This window comes from Rhincodon typus, chromosome 7 (assembly GCF_021869965.1).
Source record: "Rhincodon typus isolate 14 chromosome 7, sRhiTyp1.1, whole genome shotgun sequence".
Lineage (NCBI taxonomy): Eukaryota > Metazoa > Chordata > Chondrichthyes > Orectolobiformes > Rhincodontidae > Rhincodon > Rhincodon typus.
This window is the reverse complement of record NC_063338.1, coordinates 23,128,716-23,143,980: the sequence shown is the minus strand read 5'-3', so window position 1 is coordinate 23,143,980 and position 15,265 is coordinate 23,128,716. Positions and strand designations below refer to the sequence as shown.

The 15,265-nt window shown below is 40.3% G+C and overlaps 1 protein-coding gene across 1 annotated transcript in view; it reads left to right on the top strand.

Moving 5' to 3' along the window:
- The window catches only part of LOC109912343 (unc-80 homolog, NALCN channel complex subunit), a 244,990-nt gene that overhangs the window by 118,239 nt on the left and 111,486 nt on the right, over nt 1-15,265 (top strand). Inside the window, exons 29-32 of the mRNA XM_048599053.1 lie at nt 2,801-3,001; nt 6,005-6,112; nt 10,828-10,966; nt 14,588-14,769. Of these exons, the coding sequence (XP_048455010.1) occupies nt 2,801-3,001; nt 6,005-6,112; nt 10,828-10,966; nt 14,588-14,769 (630 nt within the window). The remainder of the gene's footprint in view (nt 1-2,800; nt 3,002-6,004; nt 6,113-10,827; nt 10,967-14,587; nt 14,770-15,265) is intronic.

Here is a 15,265-nt window from a genome sequence, read left to right as displayed (position 1 = left end):
AAAGGTTGTTTTTTCACTAGGTCAGCTTTGCAAACTCCAAGATTTTCAGATTGCCTTCTTATCTAAGTTTGGGAGTTTCTGTGCAGTGCTTGCACTGCTGGCTGTACAGCACTGTCTTTTTGCTATGTGGGAATCCTGCGTGTGAACTAGACAACCTACACAGTGAAGCTGTTCTCTGACAAGCATGCTGACAGTGCAGTGTAAGCAGCACTTAGCAAGCATGACAGTTTTGTCATGTCATCAGATCTTATAAATAGATCTCAGATAGTTAAGTTGGAATGCTTCTGCTCATGTATTGCCAGTGTGTTGAACAATTAACACATGCATAAAAAATGATTTGTCACTGCCTGGTTGAATCTACGAGACAATGTTCATGCTCTTTCCAAAGTCTGACGGTGAGGCTGAAATGCTGAGCTTGCTTTTACCAGGCAGTGGTTGACTTTGTCATAGTGCTATCGGAGAGGATACTCCCAAGATAGCAAGACCCCTGTCCTGAACAAAATTGTGTGTTGTTGATAGCGACTATGGTGCTATGGAGCAGGAGGTAGGGTGATGCCAGATCACTGTCTCCTTCAAAAGTACTGTCAGGGCAAAGTATTCGAAGGCTACGTTAAAGTGATCAAAAGCAGCTGAATGACTTCCAGAGTAAATCATCCATGAATAAGAGTTTATTCAGTAGCTTCTCAATAACTTTTTTGCAAGCCTTGAGCCTTTGCAAGTTGGGCTACCATTTGTCCTGAATTGAATGTACACTCCTGTGTCAAAATCTTTATGTACGTACTGGAGCGTGGCTGAGAAGTATAAGGCAATCAGAGTTGGAGCCAATACATATCTGAGCTTGGTGCTGGTTATGACAGGAAAGGCATCAAGTAACAAACCAGTTTGCATGCTATTTGTTACCATGCCATCATGAAATGAGTGAATGACATTGATTATCTATTCAGAGCAACCATATTTATGGAGAACCTTTCACAAGCCTTTCCAGTTTACTCTATCCAAAGCCTTGATTAGGTCAAGAAACAATATATGGAATTCCTTGTTCTGTTCACAAGACTTTGCCTGAATTTGAGTTGCTGTAAAGATCATGTATACTCTTTCCCGAAATATATCAGAAGCAGCATTGAGATTCTGGATGTACAGAGTCAATGAGGTGAGTGACAGCCTCATAAAGAAGGATCCTTCCAAGAGCTTTATCCTGGTATCGAAAGATGTGATATTTTACAATGATTGTCAGGTTTGGATTTGTTTCATTTCTCTTTGTGAAATTAAGGCATTCTTGAGGTCTTAGGACTCAGCTCCCTGGTTCTAAATAAGGCAGAGGGGGCTAGTGAATTTCTTAACCATGACTGTCCCTCAAACATGAATATTTCAAGTGGGATACCATTAGTTCCCATCAGTTTACCCAAATAAAGCTATTTTATTGGCTTTTGTGACTTCTGCTTGAGCAGGATCAAGAGCAGGTTCTTCAAGAATGCAGTGCTGTAGTAGTGACAAAGCGGTATCATTGCATACTATGGACTGTAGGTTTAAGAAATTTATGAAGTGCTCTGTCCAACAAGAGAGAATGTTATAGCAATTTTGAGCTGGTTGCCATCAATGATATGCTTAAAATCATGAAGGATTTCTATGGATTTTAAAAAAAAGTAAATGGTTTTCTGTGATAATACAGTATGGAGCTAGAGAAGCACAGCAGGCCAGGCAGCATCGGAGGAGCAGGAAAGTTGATGTTTCAGGTCGGGACCCTTCTTCAGAATTTCTGAAGAAGAGTCCCGACCCAAAATGTCAACTTTCCTGTTCCTCTGATGATGTGCTTCTCCGGCTCCATACTGTTATCTCTGACTCCACCATCTGCAGTTCTTGCTATCTCTGAATGGCTTTCTGTGGCTGGAAAGCCAGTCACTATTTGGCACATATTTAAGAGGTTTGGCAAAAGGCAGCATCGGGGCTCCTTTATCAGGCTGGCATGGTGGCAATCAGTTGGCACAGGTGGTTAGCGCTGCTGCCTCACAGTGCCAGGGACCAGGGTTCGATTCCAACCTTGGATCACTGTCCGTGTAGAGTTTGTGTGTTCTCCTCGTGTCTGCGTGGGTTTCCTCTCACAGTCTAAACTTGTGCAGGTTAGGTGGCTGGCCATGGTAAATTGCCCTATAGTGTCCAGGAATGTACAGGCTATGTGGATTAGCCATGGTAAATGCAGGGTTACAGGGACAGGATGGGGGAGAGGGTCTGGGTTGGATGCTCTTAGGAGAGTCAGTGCAGTCTCAATGGACCACATGGCCTCTAACTTTACTGTAGGGATTCTATGATTCTATGAAACAGAGATGATAAATAGAGAAATGCTTCACAGCATGTGATATGTTTGAAGCAGATTTCATAAAAGAATTATATATTGTGACTGCTGGAAATCTGACAAAATAAATGTGAAAACTCAGTCACTTTGGCATGAAAACTGATCACCCTGAAAGATTAATTCTATTTCTCTCTACACAGCTGCTGGTAGACCTGCTAAGTATTTCCATCATTATCTGAAACTGATTCAATGGGAGCTTTCAACCTATTTTCTCCTAATCAACCTGTTCAGAGTTGTAATTATATACCTCTGGAGCAGGTGGGATTTGAACCCAGATCTAGGGGCAGGGACAGTACCACTGTGCCACAAGAGGGCCCTGCAATGGTAAATTGTATGATTTTGTGATGAAGATGTTTAACTTTGTGTTGTCAGATCTTTTCCAAGTTGGCTGTTAATCAGATGAAGCCATTTTTCTGTATTTTCTACTAATGCTGGCTTCCTGTTCTTCAGGTTATGATCTTGCTGTGCAGCCAACAAAGCTTCATCTGCTGCCATATTGATTACTGCCACCCTCGCTGTTATCAGCATCACAGCCGCTCTTGCGCTCGGCTTGTGCGGGCAATCAAGCTCCTATATGGAGACACTGTGGATTCAGTCCGAGATGATGACACTACCAGCAAAGTGGGCTTGAGGGCCAAGAAATCAAAAGAGGTATTAATAACTCTTCAGCTCTATTCGTTTTTGGATGCAGAGGTTCTGCTTACCTGTGTTCTTGCTGCTAACTTCCTTTATTTTTTAGTGGTGCCTTTTTGACATTTGAACTTAACATAATAGCGAACATCATGTTTGGATGACTGTTTCAGTTTTGATCCTACATGTCATTTGAAGGAGTGGTTCATTTTTGGAAGTGTCGTTTCTTTTCTTCTGATTCCATAGCAGTTAGCAAAGAAAGATGAGGGGCTGCCTTGGTTGTTGGCTGAGATTTATCCTTAAGAAATCCAACCAAAAACAAATTAACAGGCCATTTATCTTGGTACAGTTTATGTGAGCTTAACTGTACAAAATGATGGTGGTACTCAACTAGTGTCCCTGAGGCCTGGACTAAATCATCGAATCCCTACAGTGAAGAAACAGGCCCTTCGGCCCAACAAGTCCAGACTGACCCTCAGAGAATCCCACCCAGACCCATTCCCCAAACCTACACATCCCTGTACACTATGGGCAATTTAGCATGGCCAATCCACTTAACCTGCACATCTTTGGACTGTGGGAGGAAACCCATGCAGACACGGGGAGAACGTGCAAACTCCACACAGACATTTGCCCGAGGGTGGAATGAACCCAGGTCCCTGGAGCTGTGAGGCAGCAGTGCTAACCACTGAGCCACCATGCCACTGTTAAGTTTTAACTTCAAATCTGATCGTGTCAACTATGGGCAAGGAAGCCTCCTTGACCTTATCTTCACTAAAGTAACTTATCATTTGTCCAAGACAGTACAGTTATGAATGAGACTGCATAATACTTATGGAGACAAAGCTGCACAGTGTGAATTCACATTAAAGAAACCCTCTATTGTGTTGTGTGGCATTAACACTGTCTAAATCTCTGAATTTAGCAATGGATTAATTGCCCAAGGATGAGCATCCATGAGGTGCTATGGTCCATCAGCAACAGAAGGATAACATTACACTGCAACCCACAACCTCATAGCCCTTCGTTAACCTTTGTTCACCTTCGTTCTGCCATTACCCTCAAGGCAGGAAACCAATTTTGGTACAATGCTAGGAGTTAGTACCAGTAATACTTAAAAATGAGTTGTAAACCTGCTGAAGTTGCGACGTAAAACATTGGAGCATAGTTAGGCCACTCAGCCAATTGAGTCCGCTCTGCATTTCAATGTGCTCATTGTTCTGATAATCCTCAACTCCATTTTCTTACCTTTCTCCCATTACCCTTGATTCCCTGACTGATTAAAAATCTGACTCTCTCAGCCTTGAATATATTTGTTGAGACAGCCTCAACAGCACGCTGCAGTAAAGAATTCCACAGATTCACTATTCTCTCAGAGAAGACATTCCTCCTCATCTCTATCTCAAATGTATCATCCCTTGTTCTGAGAATTTGCCCTCTGGTCCAAGGCTCTCCCATAAGGGGAAACAACCTTTCTTCATCTACCCTGTTAAGTCCCTCCCTAAGAAGTTTGAATATTTCAATAAGGTTCCTTCTCATTTTTTCGTATTCCAATAAGTGTAAACCCAATCTCTTTAACCTCTGCTTAAATGAAAGTCCGTCTAATACCTAATATCAGGCAGAGGACTAGATAAATACTAAATGACAAAAGTGACATAGTATAAACAAAGATAAGCAATCCCGCAACCAATGGATCAGATTAAAGTTCTGCATATCTACCACATTCAACCATGGATATTGGTGAACAATTAAAAAAAACTACATGGAGAAGGAAGCTGTCATCATCTACTTCCTCAAAATTAAATCTGGAACTCTGTCATATTGGCATGGAAAGAAGATTAGCTGGCTAATGGGAGACAAAGAGTATGCATAATTGGGTCCTTTTCAGATTGGCAAGATATGACAAGTGGATGCCAAGGGGGATTGGTGATGGGACCTCAAATGTTTACAATTTATATAAATGACTTAGATGAAGGGGCAGAAAGTATGGTTCCTGAGATAGATAAATTCTCAATCAGTCAAGGAATCAAGGGTTATGGGGAAAACATAGGAAAGTAGATGTAAGGAATATCGGATCAGCCACCATCCTATTGAATGACGGCCAGCTCAAGGGGCTGAAAGACCAACTCCTGTTCCTGTTTCTTATGGTCTTAAGGTCGTGCCAAATTTGCTAAAGATAGGTGGGAAATTAAGTTGTGAAGAGGAGGCTACACAGAGATATAGATAGTTAAACTTAGCAGACAAAGATGTGGGAAATGTGAAATTCTCCTTTTCAATAAGAAGGAAGAGAAGAAGCATTTACCCAAATGGTTTTCTTCCTCCGTCCTCACTATTCAAGGCCCGAGGCACACCTTCCAAGTGAAGCAGCGATTACTTGCACTTCACTCAATCTGGTATACTCTATTCGCTGCTCATAATGTGGTCTCCTCTGCATTGGGGAGATGGAGTTACAGACTGAGCAACTGCTTTGTGGAGCACCTACATTCTCTACACCACTCTATTCCCGGGCCAACATCTCTGCCTCAGGCTTGTTGCACTGCTAGCTGCAAGAACAGTATCTCATTTTCCACTTGGGGCCTGAACACCATCTTCCATGTCCTTCCCTCACCCTGACACCCCAGGCCCATGGGATGCTTTTATCACAGCCAACAAATTTTCACCCCCAAATGGTCTCTTTTTCTTTTCCTAAGCTCACCGTTATCCATTCCTTTGTCTGCCCAGCTGCTGATCTGTCTCTCTGGGCTCCAACTCCATCCATTGTTTACTGATCTTCCTTCCGAAATACCCCACCAAAATCTTCAGCATATATACCAACATTTGCCCAACTACAATCAGTTATGAAGAAGGGTCACTGGACCCAAAACATTGATTCTGCTTTTTTTCCGCAGATGCTGCTATTTCTGTTTTTGTTTCAGATTTCCAGCATCCTCCGTTCTTGTCATTTTTTTTCCCCAAAGGTCAACACATTCAACAATTGATTTTAAAGTGTAATTAAATACTAATAGATTATCTTTTCCTCTCCAGTGCTCTGAGAAGTCATGCTTACGTACACCTTCTTTAAAAAAAAGAATACCTGTTACAAGTTTGGAAGGAAAAAAGGATTCTGGAATGTTGAAATATATTAGGACTCAGGTATGGTTATAAAAGTACTTGCCGCTCTTTTGTTTTGTTGTTCTGGGACTAAAATCTGATGCATGCATGTAATTTAATCACTGATTACTCAGTCAAGGTGCAACAATTTGTACCCTTCGACCACTCTCAAAACAAGCTCCAGCAGTAACCATGAGCTATAATCCTCTGGTACAGTAAATTTATATTATTCTTCCTCATATTTTAATGCTTTCAAGGATCTAGCTTCACCACACCCCTACTTCTGTTATTACCTCCAAGTCTACAACTTGCCCCTCCCACTCCCTCCTGGAACAGTCCCAAACCATATTCAGGGCACTTGACCAAGCACAACTTCATTACTTCTTAGATATCAGTCACGTGTAGGAACACTGCTGATCACTTCCCTGTATTGCTGTCCACCTATATCCCCCTACCCCCTCACATCATTCCCTTTTTGTGTCTCCCTCTGGAAAATATCCTGCCCCAATCTGCTTACAACTAGGCATTGAAGATCCTTGCTCGATCCTGAGGGCCACCCACCTTTCTGCTGCTGATGATCTGCACAGCCACACCCTCACCTCAATCTTTGATGCCCTTGACCCCATTAAAACTTTACTCACTGTCTTTCACCATGGCTGTTAATCCTAGCATAGCCCTTAAGTCTATTATGCCATTCAATGGGATTATAGCTGATCTTTGACCAACTCATGGAGTCACAGAGTTGTACATCTTTGTCCTTAAATGCCAGTAATTCTTTTGGTTAACACAAATCTATCAATCTCACCATGTGAGACTATTTTATCATTTCACTTGTGAAAAGCCTGGTTCAAATTGTGATGTGAATCAACGTTGCTCTTGACTTTCTAATACATGGGTAGAGTTCTTTTCGGCTACCCTGTTTATTTCCCTTAAACCACCAGCCGGAGAATCGCCTCTGTTGTAACTGAGATTGGAGTGGTGCACTGATTCCTTTCCAGACCCACCCGTCACTGCCCCTAATACATTTTAAACTTAACCAAAGTGCCAATGTGGACAATTATACACATTTTAGATTGTATCTTGTTTAGTATTAGAAATAATTTAGCTGTGTTTCTTCAGTTAAAGTATCACAAGTTTAAAACAAATAAAATTTTAACACAAATAGAAGTCAAACAACATGCAAAGATGATTAACAAAAAAGCATTTAAATTGTGCAAAGATAGATTTGATTTGCATCCCAAACTTAACAATGAGGCAATTACGGACAACAAACAAATTGTGGTTGAACACCCCATAGGAGACATCAAATAACAAATACAATTAAGATGGGCCCCATGGATTTCTCAACAATCACCCCTAGATGTTAGTGACACTATCAAATCTAATTAAAACTTTCCAAGAACGGCGAATTTGTACACTTTTCGCTGTACTCCTGTATTCCTTTAATCAAGTACGTGTGCGAATAAAATCTAAATTTAAGGAATTATCACTCTTCACTTTTGATGACCCACCTAGAAAGTCCCTCCAAAGCTGCTTTGTTATGGAAGGTCTCAATGACTGCTCACATTCTGGTGGCTCAGCTTCCTTTCCCAGGGCTGCAAACTGCAGACTCTTTCAAACTGCACTCCACTGCTTATTCACAGGCTGACCTCCAGTTTTTTCACAAACGGAGAGCCTCACCAACCCCGTAGGGTTTTATTTCCTTAGTTCTAATCTCGCTGTATTGCATAAAGCAAGCAGATGTGTGGCTTCCTTCACGCTCTCTCACAGTCGCACAGAACTATTAAAGGCGCACGGTTTCTCCCGAACTCTCCACAGCTCCTTGGACTGTTCCAAAACCCTGACACTAACACTTAGCTGCCTACTAACTCCTCGAACTTCTCCCCAGATTCCAAAAGCACAGACCATTTTGATTTCTCATGGAGCCACCAACTTCACAGATCCAATGCAGGTCAATTGATGTCAATGTAGCTTTCCAGCTACATCATACTTTCCTGTATGTACATTGCTCATGACTCTGTCTATTTTCTTTATCTAGCTATTGCCCAGAACTACTCTTTGAGTGACCCAAAGCTGGTTTGAGTAGCTGACTGAAAATCTTATGATAGCTCCGCCCTTATATCTAGGGCAATATGAATGCAACTAATGTTTTGGAATGGCTGGGATGGTGGTGGTGGTGGGAAAGCAGTTAAGAAATCAGGCAGGGGAGAGGTGAGAGAGATTGGGACCAGAGGACCAGGTGGAGAGGCAGAGATCCTTAGGACCTGGGAATATGGGGCAGAGATCAGGATCTGGGAAGGAAGGGTAGGGGAGAGAGCCGGTGGTGGGGTGGGAGTGGGAGTATGATGTGGAAGGGAGACAGCTAGGAAGAGGTCCTCCCAGCTCCTGGCTCCCATTGTTGACCCTTCCCTCACCCCTGGTTTCTCGGCCCTCTTCCCATCCAACTCCAAGGCTCCTCTCTTTCCCAGCACCCTCTCCCTACCATTAAAGCCCAGTTCAAAATCGTGCACACTTTCCTGCACATGCGCAGTAATGCATTTGTGCATTTTTGCCCCATGGAAGTCTATATGATGATATTACTGTTTAGAACCATGCATTGCGAATGAGCACATATGCATAGTTGCCTACAATTGTCGGTGTCAGCAAACCCTGCCTTTGGAACAGTCATATGTAGCAATCAGCTGTGGCACTCAAATGCAGAAACGCTTGGAATTTTCTGTCATCTCAATATTAACGTTCAACAAATGCTAGGTCTGACCTCACAGAAATACTTGCAAAAATAATCACACTTAGAATGGCTTCCATACACAGCATAAACTCTGTTCCCTAACCATTGACAACATCACCCTCCTTTGTGACTGACGAAGGCTGAACCAGACTATTTGTGGTTTTGATGTCATGTTTGACCCCAAGATGAACTTTCAAACATATATCCATATGACCTCTAAGGCTACCTATTTCAACCTTTGTAACATCGCCCAACCTGACCTATGCATGAGCTCATCTACCATTGAAATTGTATTTCAATGATTCCTCTCTTCCATCAATTTGAAGCCATTCAAAACTCTGCAAGTCCCATTCAACAATATCCCAGGTGCTCTGTTACCTGTATTGGCTCCTTTTTAAAGCAATATTCTGGGTTTTATAACTGTTGTACAAAGGAATGGCTCTGTTGGTGTTAATGTTACATTGGTTACACTTTTCTACTGATGTCAAACACACTCTCTGGCTGGAAACAAAGAGTTCTCGAGCTTTTCAAAGGAGCAGATGTATCTGCACCAGCTCCCGAAAGTCCTAGTTATTTATGTCTGACCAAATATAGTTGTAATTATTGCTTTCATGGAAGAAACCTTGTTATTTAATAACAGTGCCTATTCTGTAGATAATCTCAAGTGGTGTGTCCTATACCACTAATCACTAGGTACATCCAAGACCAAGGTCATGAATAATGGATAAGTAACAAAAGTAATACTTATCAAAAGTTGGGAAATTTTACTGACTTTTATTGACTCAGTGTGAGTCTTGCCTCCAGATTAAATCTTGGGTGGGTCTCCCCTCTCTGTCAATTTGGATTTGGAAATCTCTTTGTCTTGCTGTTCATAATTTAGCTTGCAGTGTTGCAGCAGGATAATATGGCATTATAATACAAAATATAACAGAGTACTCTCAGTTCACATGCTCATAAGTAGCAAAAGTGAAAGAAAGATTACGTAACTACAAAACTAATTGATACGTAGGACTGTATTATAATTTGAAATAAATTGGCTGTTTTTAGGCACAGCTGTGCAACTAACAAGCTACTGCCATATTAAAAGAACTGTCTAATATAAGGCACACAACTCCAGGCTAAAGCTTCTGTCATTAACTTTCCTTTACATATACAGTTTTAATGACCTAGGAGGTTACAGTGACTGAACACAGCTGCAGATACTGTACCATTTGAAATTTACTGTCTTCACAGTGATACCTCTATAATTAACCTTCAGATTGTAGCTCTGTACATACTCCTAGGCTATGCAATATGCTTCAACTATCAGATAAGAATGCATCTACATCTTCATGGACAAAGATGCAGCCACATGAGAGCAGTTTCTGACACTGAGTAAAAGTAAACAGACTCAGCATTAGGCTGAATGATGAATAAAATTTGGATATTATGTACGACTCTGATTATGTTTAATTACAAAATGCCATACAATACTGACCATAAGAGGTGCAATTGTGTAATTTTAGGCTGTAGATAATGCTGCTACCCAGTTAACTTGAAGAATTATTTCATGTTGCTCTTTGTTGAACCTATGGAAGTGGATCATAATAAAGGTAAAGTTGCTGTAGTCCTACTGTACCATGGAGCTGCTGTCTCATCAGAGAGATGGAGAAAGAGAGAGAGATATGCCTGGTGGTGGTTTAACCTGAGGGTCACCATGTCTCAGGTAGGGGGAGAAGTTGAGAAGGAGAGTCCTTCATGTAACCTCAGCCAGAGCAGGAATTGAACCCATGCTGTTGCCATTAGTCTGATTGCAAAATACTAGTGACCAAACCATCTGAATCTTGTTTTAAAAGTATTGATGTCTCTAATTGCAACTTGGAATGTCCTCAACATAGAAATTAACGAAGGTTCTCTCACCAACATGCTGTATCCATTAAAATTTGGTTTGAAGTTTATAATATTTTAACATCACCCTTTGTCTAGTGTGGTCAAAATTGCCCCTAGTATAACTGCAGCTTAAAATATTTCTGTTTTTTGCCTAATATAGGTGATGAGCCTGTCTCCTGCCCCGCTGTCTTTGTTGATCAAAGCAGCTCCTATACTGACTGAAGACATGTACGGTGACATACAACCTGCAGCTTGGGAACTTCTCCTCAGTGTGGATGAACACATGGCTGCAGCAGCTGGTAATGTAAATTCAAACATGAGGAAATTTACTGTACTGCTTCTGCACCTAATTAAAGGCTTCAAGGAGATGCCTTCCATTAGTTTCAAGAACAAGATCTTTGATTGGAGTTTCTGCTGTAGCATAGAGTCATTTGGCACAGAAGTAGGCAATATGACCCATTGAGTCCATGACTGCTCTTTGTAGAGTATTCCGGTCAATCGTATTCTCCAACGCTATAGCCCTACTCGTAGATTTCACAACAAAGCACATCTACTTTACTTCTGAAATCATCAGTTATCTCCATTTGCCCAAGTCATCATCCTCACTGTGTAAAAACATTCTTCCCGGCAGCCACCTTGCTTCTCCTATACAGAACCTTATATCTATTCTTGTATCGTCAGCTAATGGTGTCAGCATTATGTCTGTTATCTAAATCCATCATAATCTTCTACATCTCAGTCAAACCATCTTGCCATCTTTGCTCCAAAGAGAACTGATTCAACTTCTCCAAACTACTGTTGTAGCTGAAATCCCTCTTCCATTTTGATAAATGCCATCTGCATCCTCTCAAGGACACATATCCTTTGTAATGTGTGCTGATCAGAGCTACAGGCAATATTTGAGGTCTAATCAATGATTATTAAGGTTCAATATAATTTCTCTATGTATAAAATACTGCCATTGATGAAGTTTAAGATTACACACATAATTGGTAAATACTGTCTCCATATGTCCTTCCGCTTTCAAAGATTGTTTTCACAGAAAACATCAGGGCCCAACGTTCCTGTATGCTCTTTCGATCTGTGCACTCAGTCGATATCGATACTCTTCATTGTTTCTGCCAAAACCAATCACCTCACAGGGGAGATAGTTGAGGTAACATGAGGGATGAAAATTGAATGGGAATATTTAATCAAAAGACTATCTATATTCCGTTGCCGAATGAACGTGGGGTGGAGTTGTTTGAAGGGATTGCCATCATCTACAAATAGTCCCTAGATAAAATTGGAGGATCTGATCTGGAGGATTGGAGAGTGGCAAATGTGATACTTTCATTAAAGTAAAAAGAAATGTAAGGACATTTATAGCAATAATAGCCTCACCAGTTTAACATCAGTGGTAGGTCAGGTTATAGGATCAATAATCAGCAAATAAAAATCAAACAAAAGAGACATTGAAGTTAACTATGTCAATATGATTTGTTAAAGGCAGATCATGCTTGATCGTTGAATCAATTTTTTTGACAAGCATGCTGATGATGTTGCCTACATTATTTTAAGAAAGTGTATTATATACACTCCAGACACTTCTGTGGCAATTTGTCAATCATTTCCTTAAAATTCATACAGACAGCATCCACTGCATTCCCTTTATCAACTTCACTATTAATTCATCAAAAGATCAATTAGTGTATTCAGGCACAATCTATATTTTACAGGTCCATCCTAGTTCTCCTCGATGAATTTAAATCTCTTCAAGTGCCAGTTACTTTTCTCTTTCATAATTGTTTCTAAAATCTTTCCCACCTCTGATATTAAACTGACTCGCCTGTTGTTAGTGGGAATGTCCTTTTTCTTAAACAAGGGTGTAAGGATATTCCTACTAGCAACAGGCGAGTCAGTTTCTTAACAAGGGGGTCACATTTGCCACTCATCAAAACTTAGCATCTCCCCACATTTAGGAATCATTAGAAGATTATGCAAGTCCTTCCACTATTGCCACACCCAGTTCTCTCCATAATCTGGCTAATATATAGGAACTTTAATTCACAAGCACAAACAGACCAGAGCTGCAGTTAGTTTTTTAACCTTTTTGTTGTACACTTATACTCCTAGAAGGGAAAACACAAAAAATACCTGCAAGAGGTAGCTTTCTATTGAGAGGAGTGGGTGATAGTCAGCCTCCTTGTTATGTCTGTCTCTCTGTTTGAAGTTTCCCTTGGACTCTACATTCCTTTGGTCCCATGCAGGATTTTTCCAAAGAGCACTGAATTTACACATGCAGTCTTTTATATTTTGTCGAGAGCAGTTCGCTATTCAGAAATAAGCCATTTTGGAATTAAAAGTTAAAAATGTCCTTAATAATTTTGGACTCTGATCCTCCATTATGACATCAGTTTAAAAGAAATTACCATGTAGAAAATAATTTGGTGATAATTCAAGCACACCATTTGTTTTTTTTTCAGCAATTGTTTTAAGTAACTTGTTTTGTTGACAGGGAAGAACTGAGATTAATAAAAATTGTTTATCAATAAAGGCAACAATCTGATCAGAAGTGCTCAGAGGAAGAACTTTCTTATAGTCGCAGGCTTAAATGCTGCCTGTGCCAATTGACAATCCAACAGTCATATAATCGGAAATGCACGAAGAGCAGAAATTGCTGGAGAAATTCAGCAGGTCTGACCCCTTCTGCAGATCAACTTTAGAAGTCATGCAATCGATTCAGGCTTCCTGATTGAAGAGACATGAATGGGAGAGGGGCCACTGAATGAAGGCTTACCAGTACAAAGATATTTGTGAAAAATGGGTTTTTCATTAGAACTGAAAAACATGAAAGGGTGATCTGATAGAATCTTGAAACTTATAAATGATTAGCAAGAACGGAATCTTGTTGTAATTGGTAGATGACACCATAACCAATTCATAACTTTAGAATGATCAGGAAAAGTATAAGTGCAAGATCAGAAAATGACTTTTTACACAGAGGTTAGTTAGTTTTTGGAATTGGAGCAACATCCCAAAATTCTTTATAGAAATAGTTAATTGGATGTATGGAAAAGAAGCATGTTAAAGAATCTGTTAAGGAAACAGGAGAGTGGAAGATGATGAAGTGATTTGTTTGAAGAATGAATAGGTTTTTCAATTCTTTCAAGATGCTCCTAAAATGAAAGGAGAAAAAGCATTGTTTAGTGCGCCATCTAGTGACTTGTTTGGAGGGCTAAGGAAAAGACAGCCACGTTGTAATTTCATCACTAAAACATGTCTTATTGAGCCATAAACACGTTTTGTCTTAACTTGAATTTAAAACTGGACTTATGCGTAAACGATTTTACGTGAGAGTCCAATTTGACCAACAATGAATTTATTCAGTTCTTGACTTACCTATGGTCTGCATGGCATAAAGTTGTTTTTTCATGGGAATAAGCTCTGAAGGATTTGTTTACTCTATTTTGTTTATGTTTACTTAATTATTTGTAAGTAATATAAGGGGTCAGCATCAGCTTATTTTCACCTCTCTGAGTCAGAAGATTGTTTGTTCAAGTCCCACTTCAGAAAGATGGGCACATAATGTAGCCTGGCATTTAGTAAGGGTGTATTGCATTGTGGGAAGTCTCGTCTTTCACATGAAATGTTAAACTGAGTCACTATGTATTCTACCTGTTGCATTAAAATATTCTACTAGAAGGCACTATGTTGAAGAAAAGAGGGATTCTCGCTGGTGTCCTGACCAACATTTATCCCACAAATGGTCTCATTTATCTCATGAATTGCTATGGAATCTTGTTGAACATAAGTTGGCTGCCATGTTTGCAATGATTACATTTCAAAAAGTATTTCATTATTTGGAAAGGACTTTAGGCTGTGCTGATATTATGAAAAATGTTAAATAAATGTAAAATGTTTCTTCTTTCTATCTACAGCTGCCATGTTTCTACTGTGCGCAGTTAAAATACCTGATGCTGTGTCAGATATGGTGATGTCCGAATTTCACCATCCAGAAGCAGTACAGCGCATTAATGCCATTGTGAAATTTAATACACTCTGGAGATTCAGATACCAGGTTTGGCCACGTATGGAAGAAGGTGCTCAGCAGATCTTTAAGGTAGGCTTCACAGGTTTCAGTATCTTCTCCTTTAACTTCATTCACTTCCCGCCAAGAGAAACTATTGGAATGGGAACCCATATGGTTCCTAGCTATGCCTGTCTCATTTTAGGATATGTGGAGCATTTTGTGTTCCAGTCCTACTTGGGATCTGCAACCCACATGCTCAGTTTTCCTGGAACGTTGATGGGTGCCATCTCCTATTTTTATCCAAATTAGCACCAACTCAGCTTTAAATTTCCATCCTTCCTTTACCTTTCTGATCCATCACCAACTCTTCACTTCCCTACCTCACTTTCTTCGTCATCTGTTCTGGGATTTGGCTGTTGACTATTATTTATTATAGACCCACTGATTCCACACAATTCCATTTAACATGCTTCCTCTTACCCCAACTTCTTATAAGCACTCTCTTCCTTTCTCCAATTTTCTCTATCTGCATTGCATCTGTTCCGATGTGCACACTTCTATGCCTACAAGTATATGCAGAAGAACT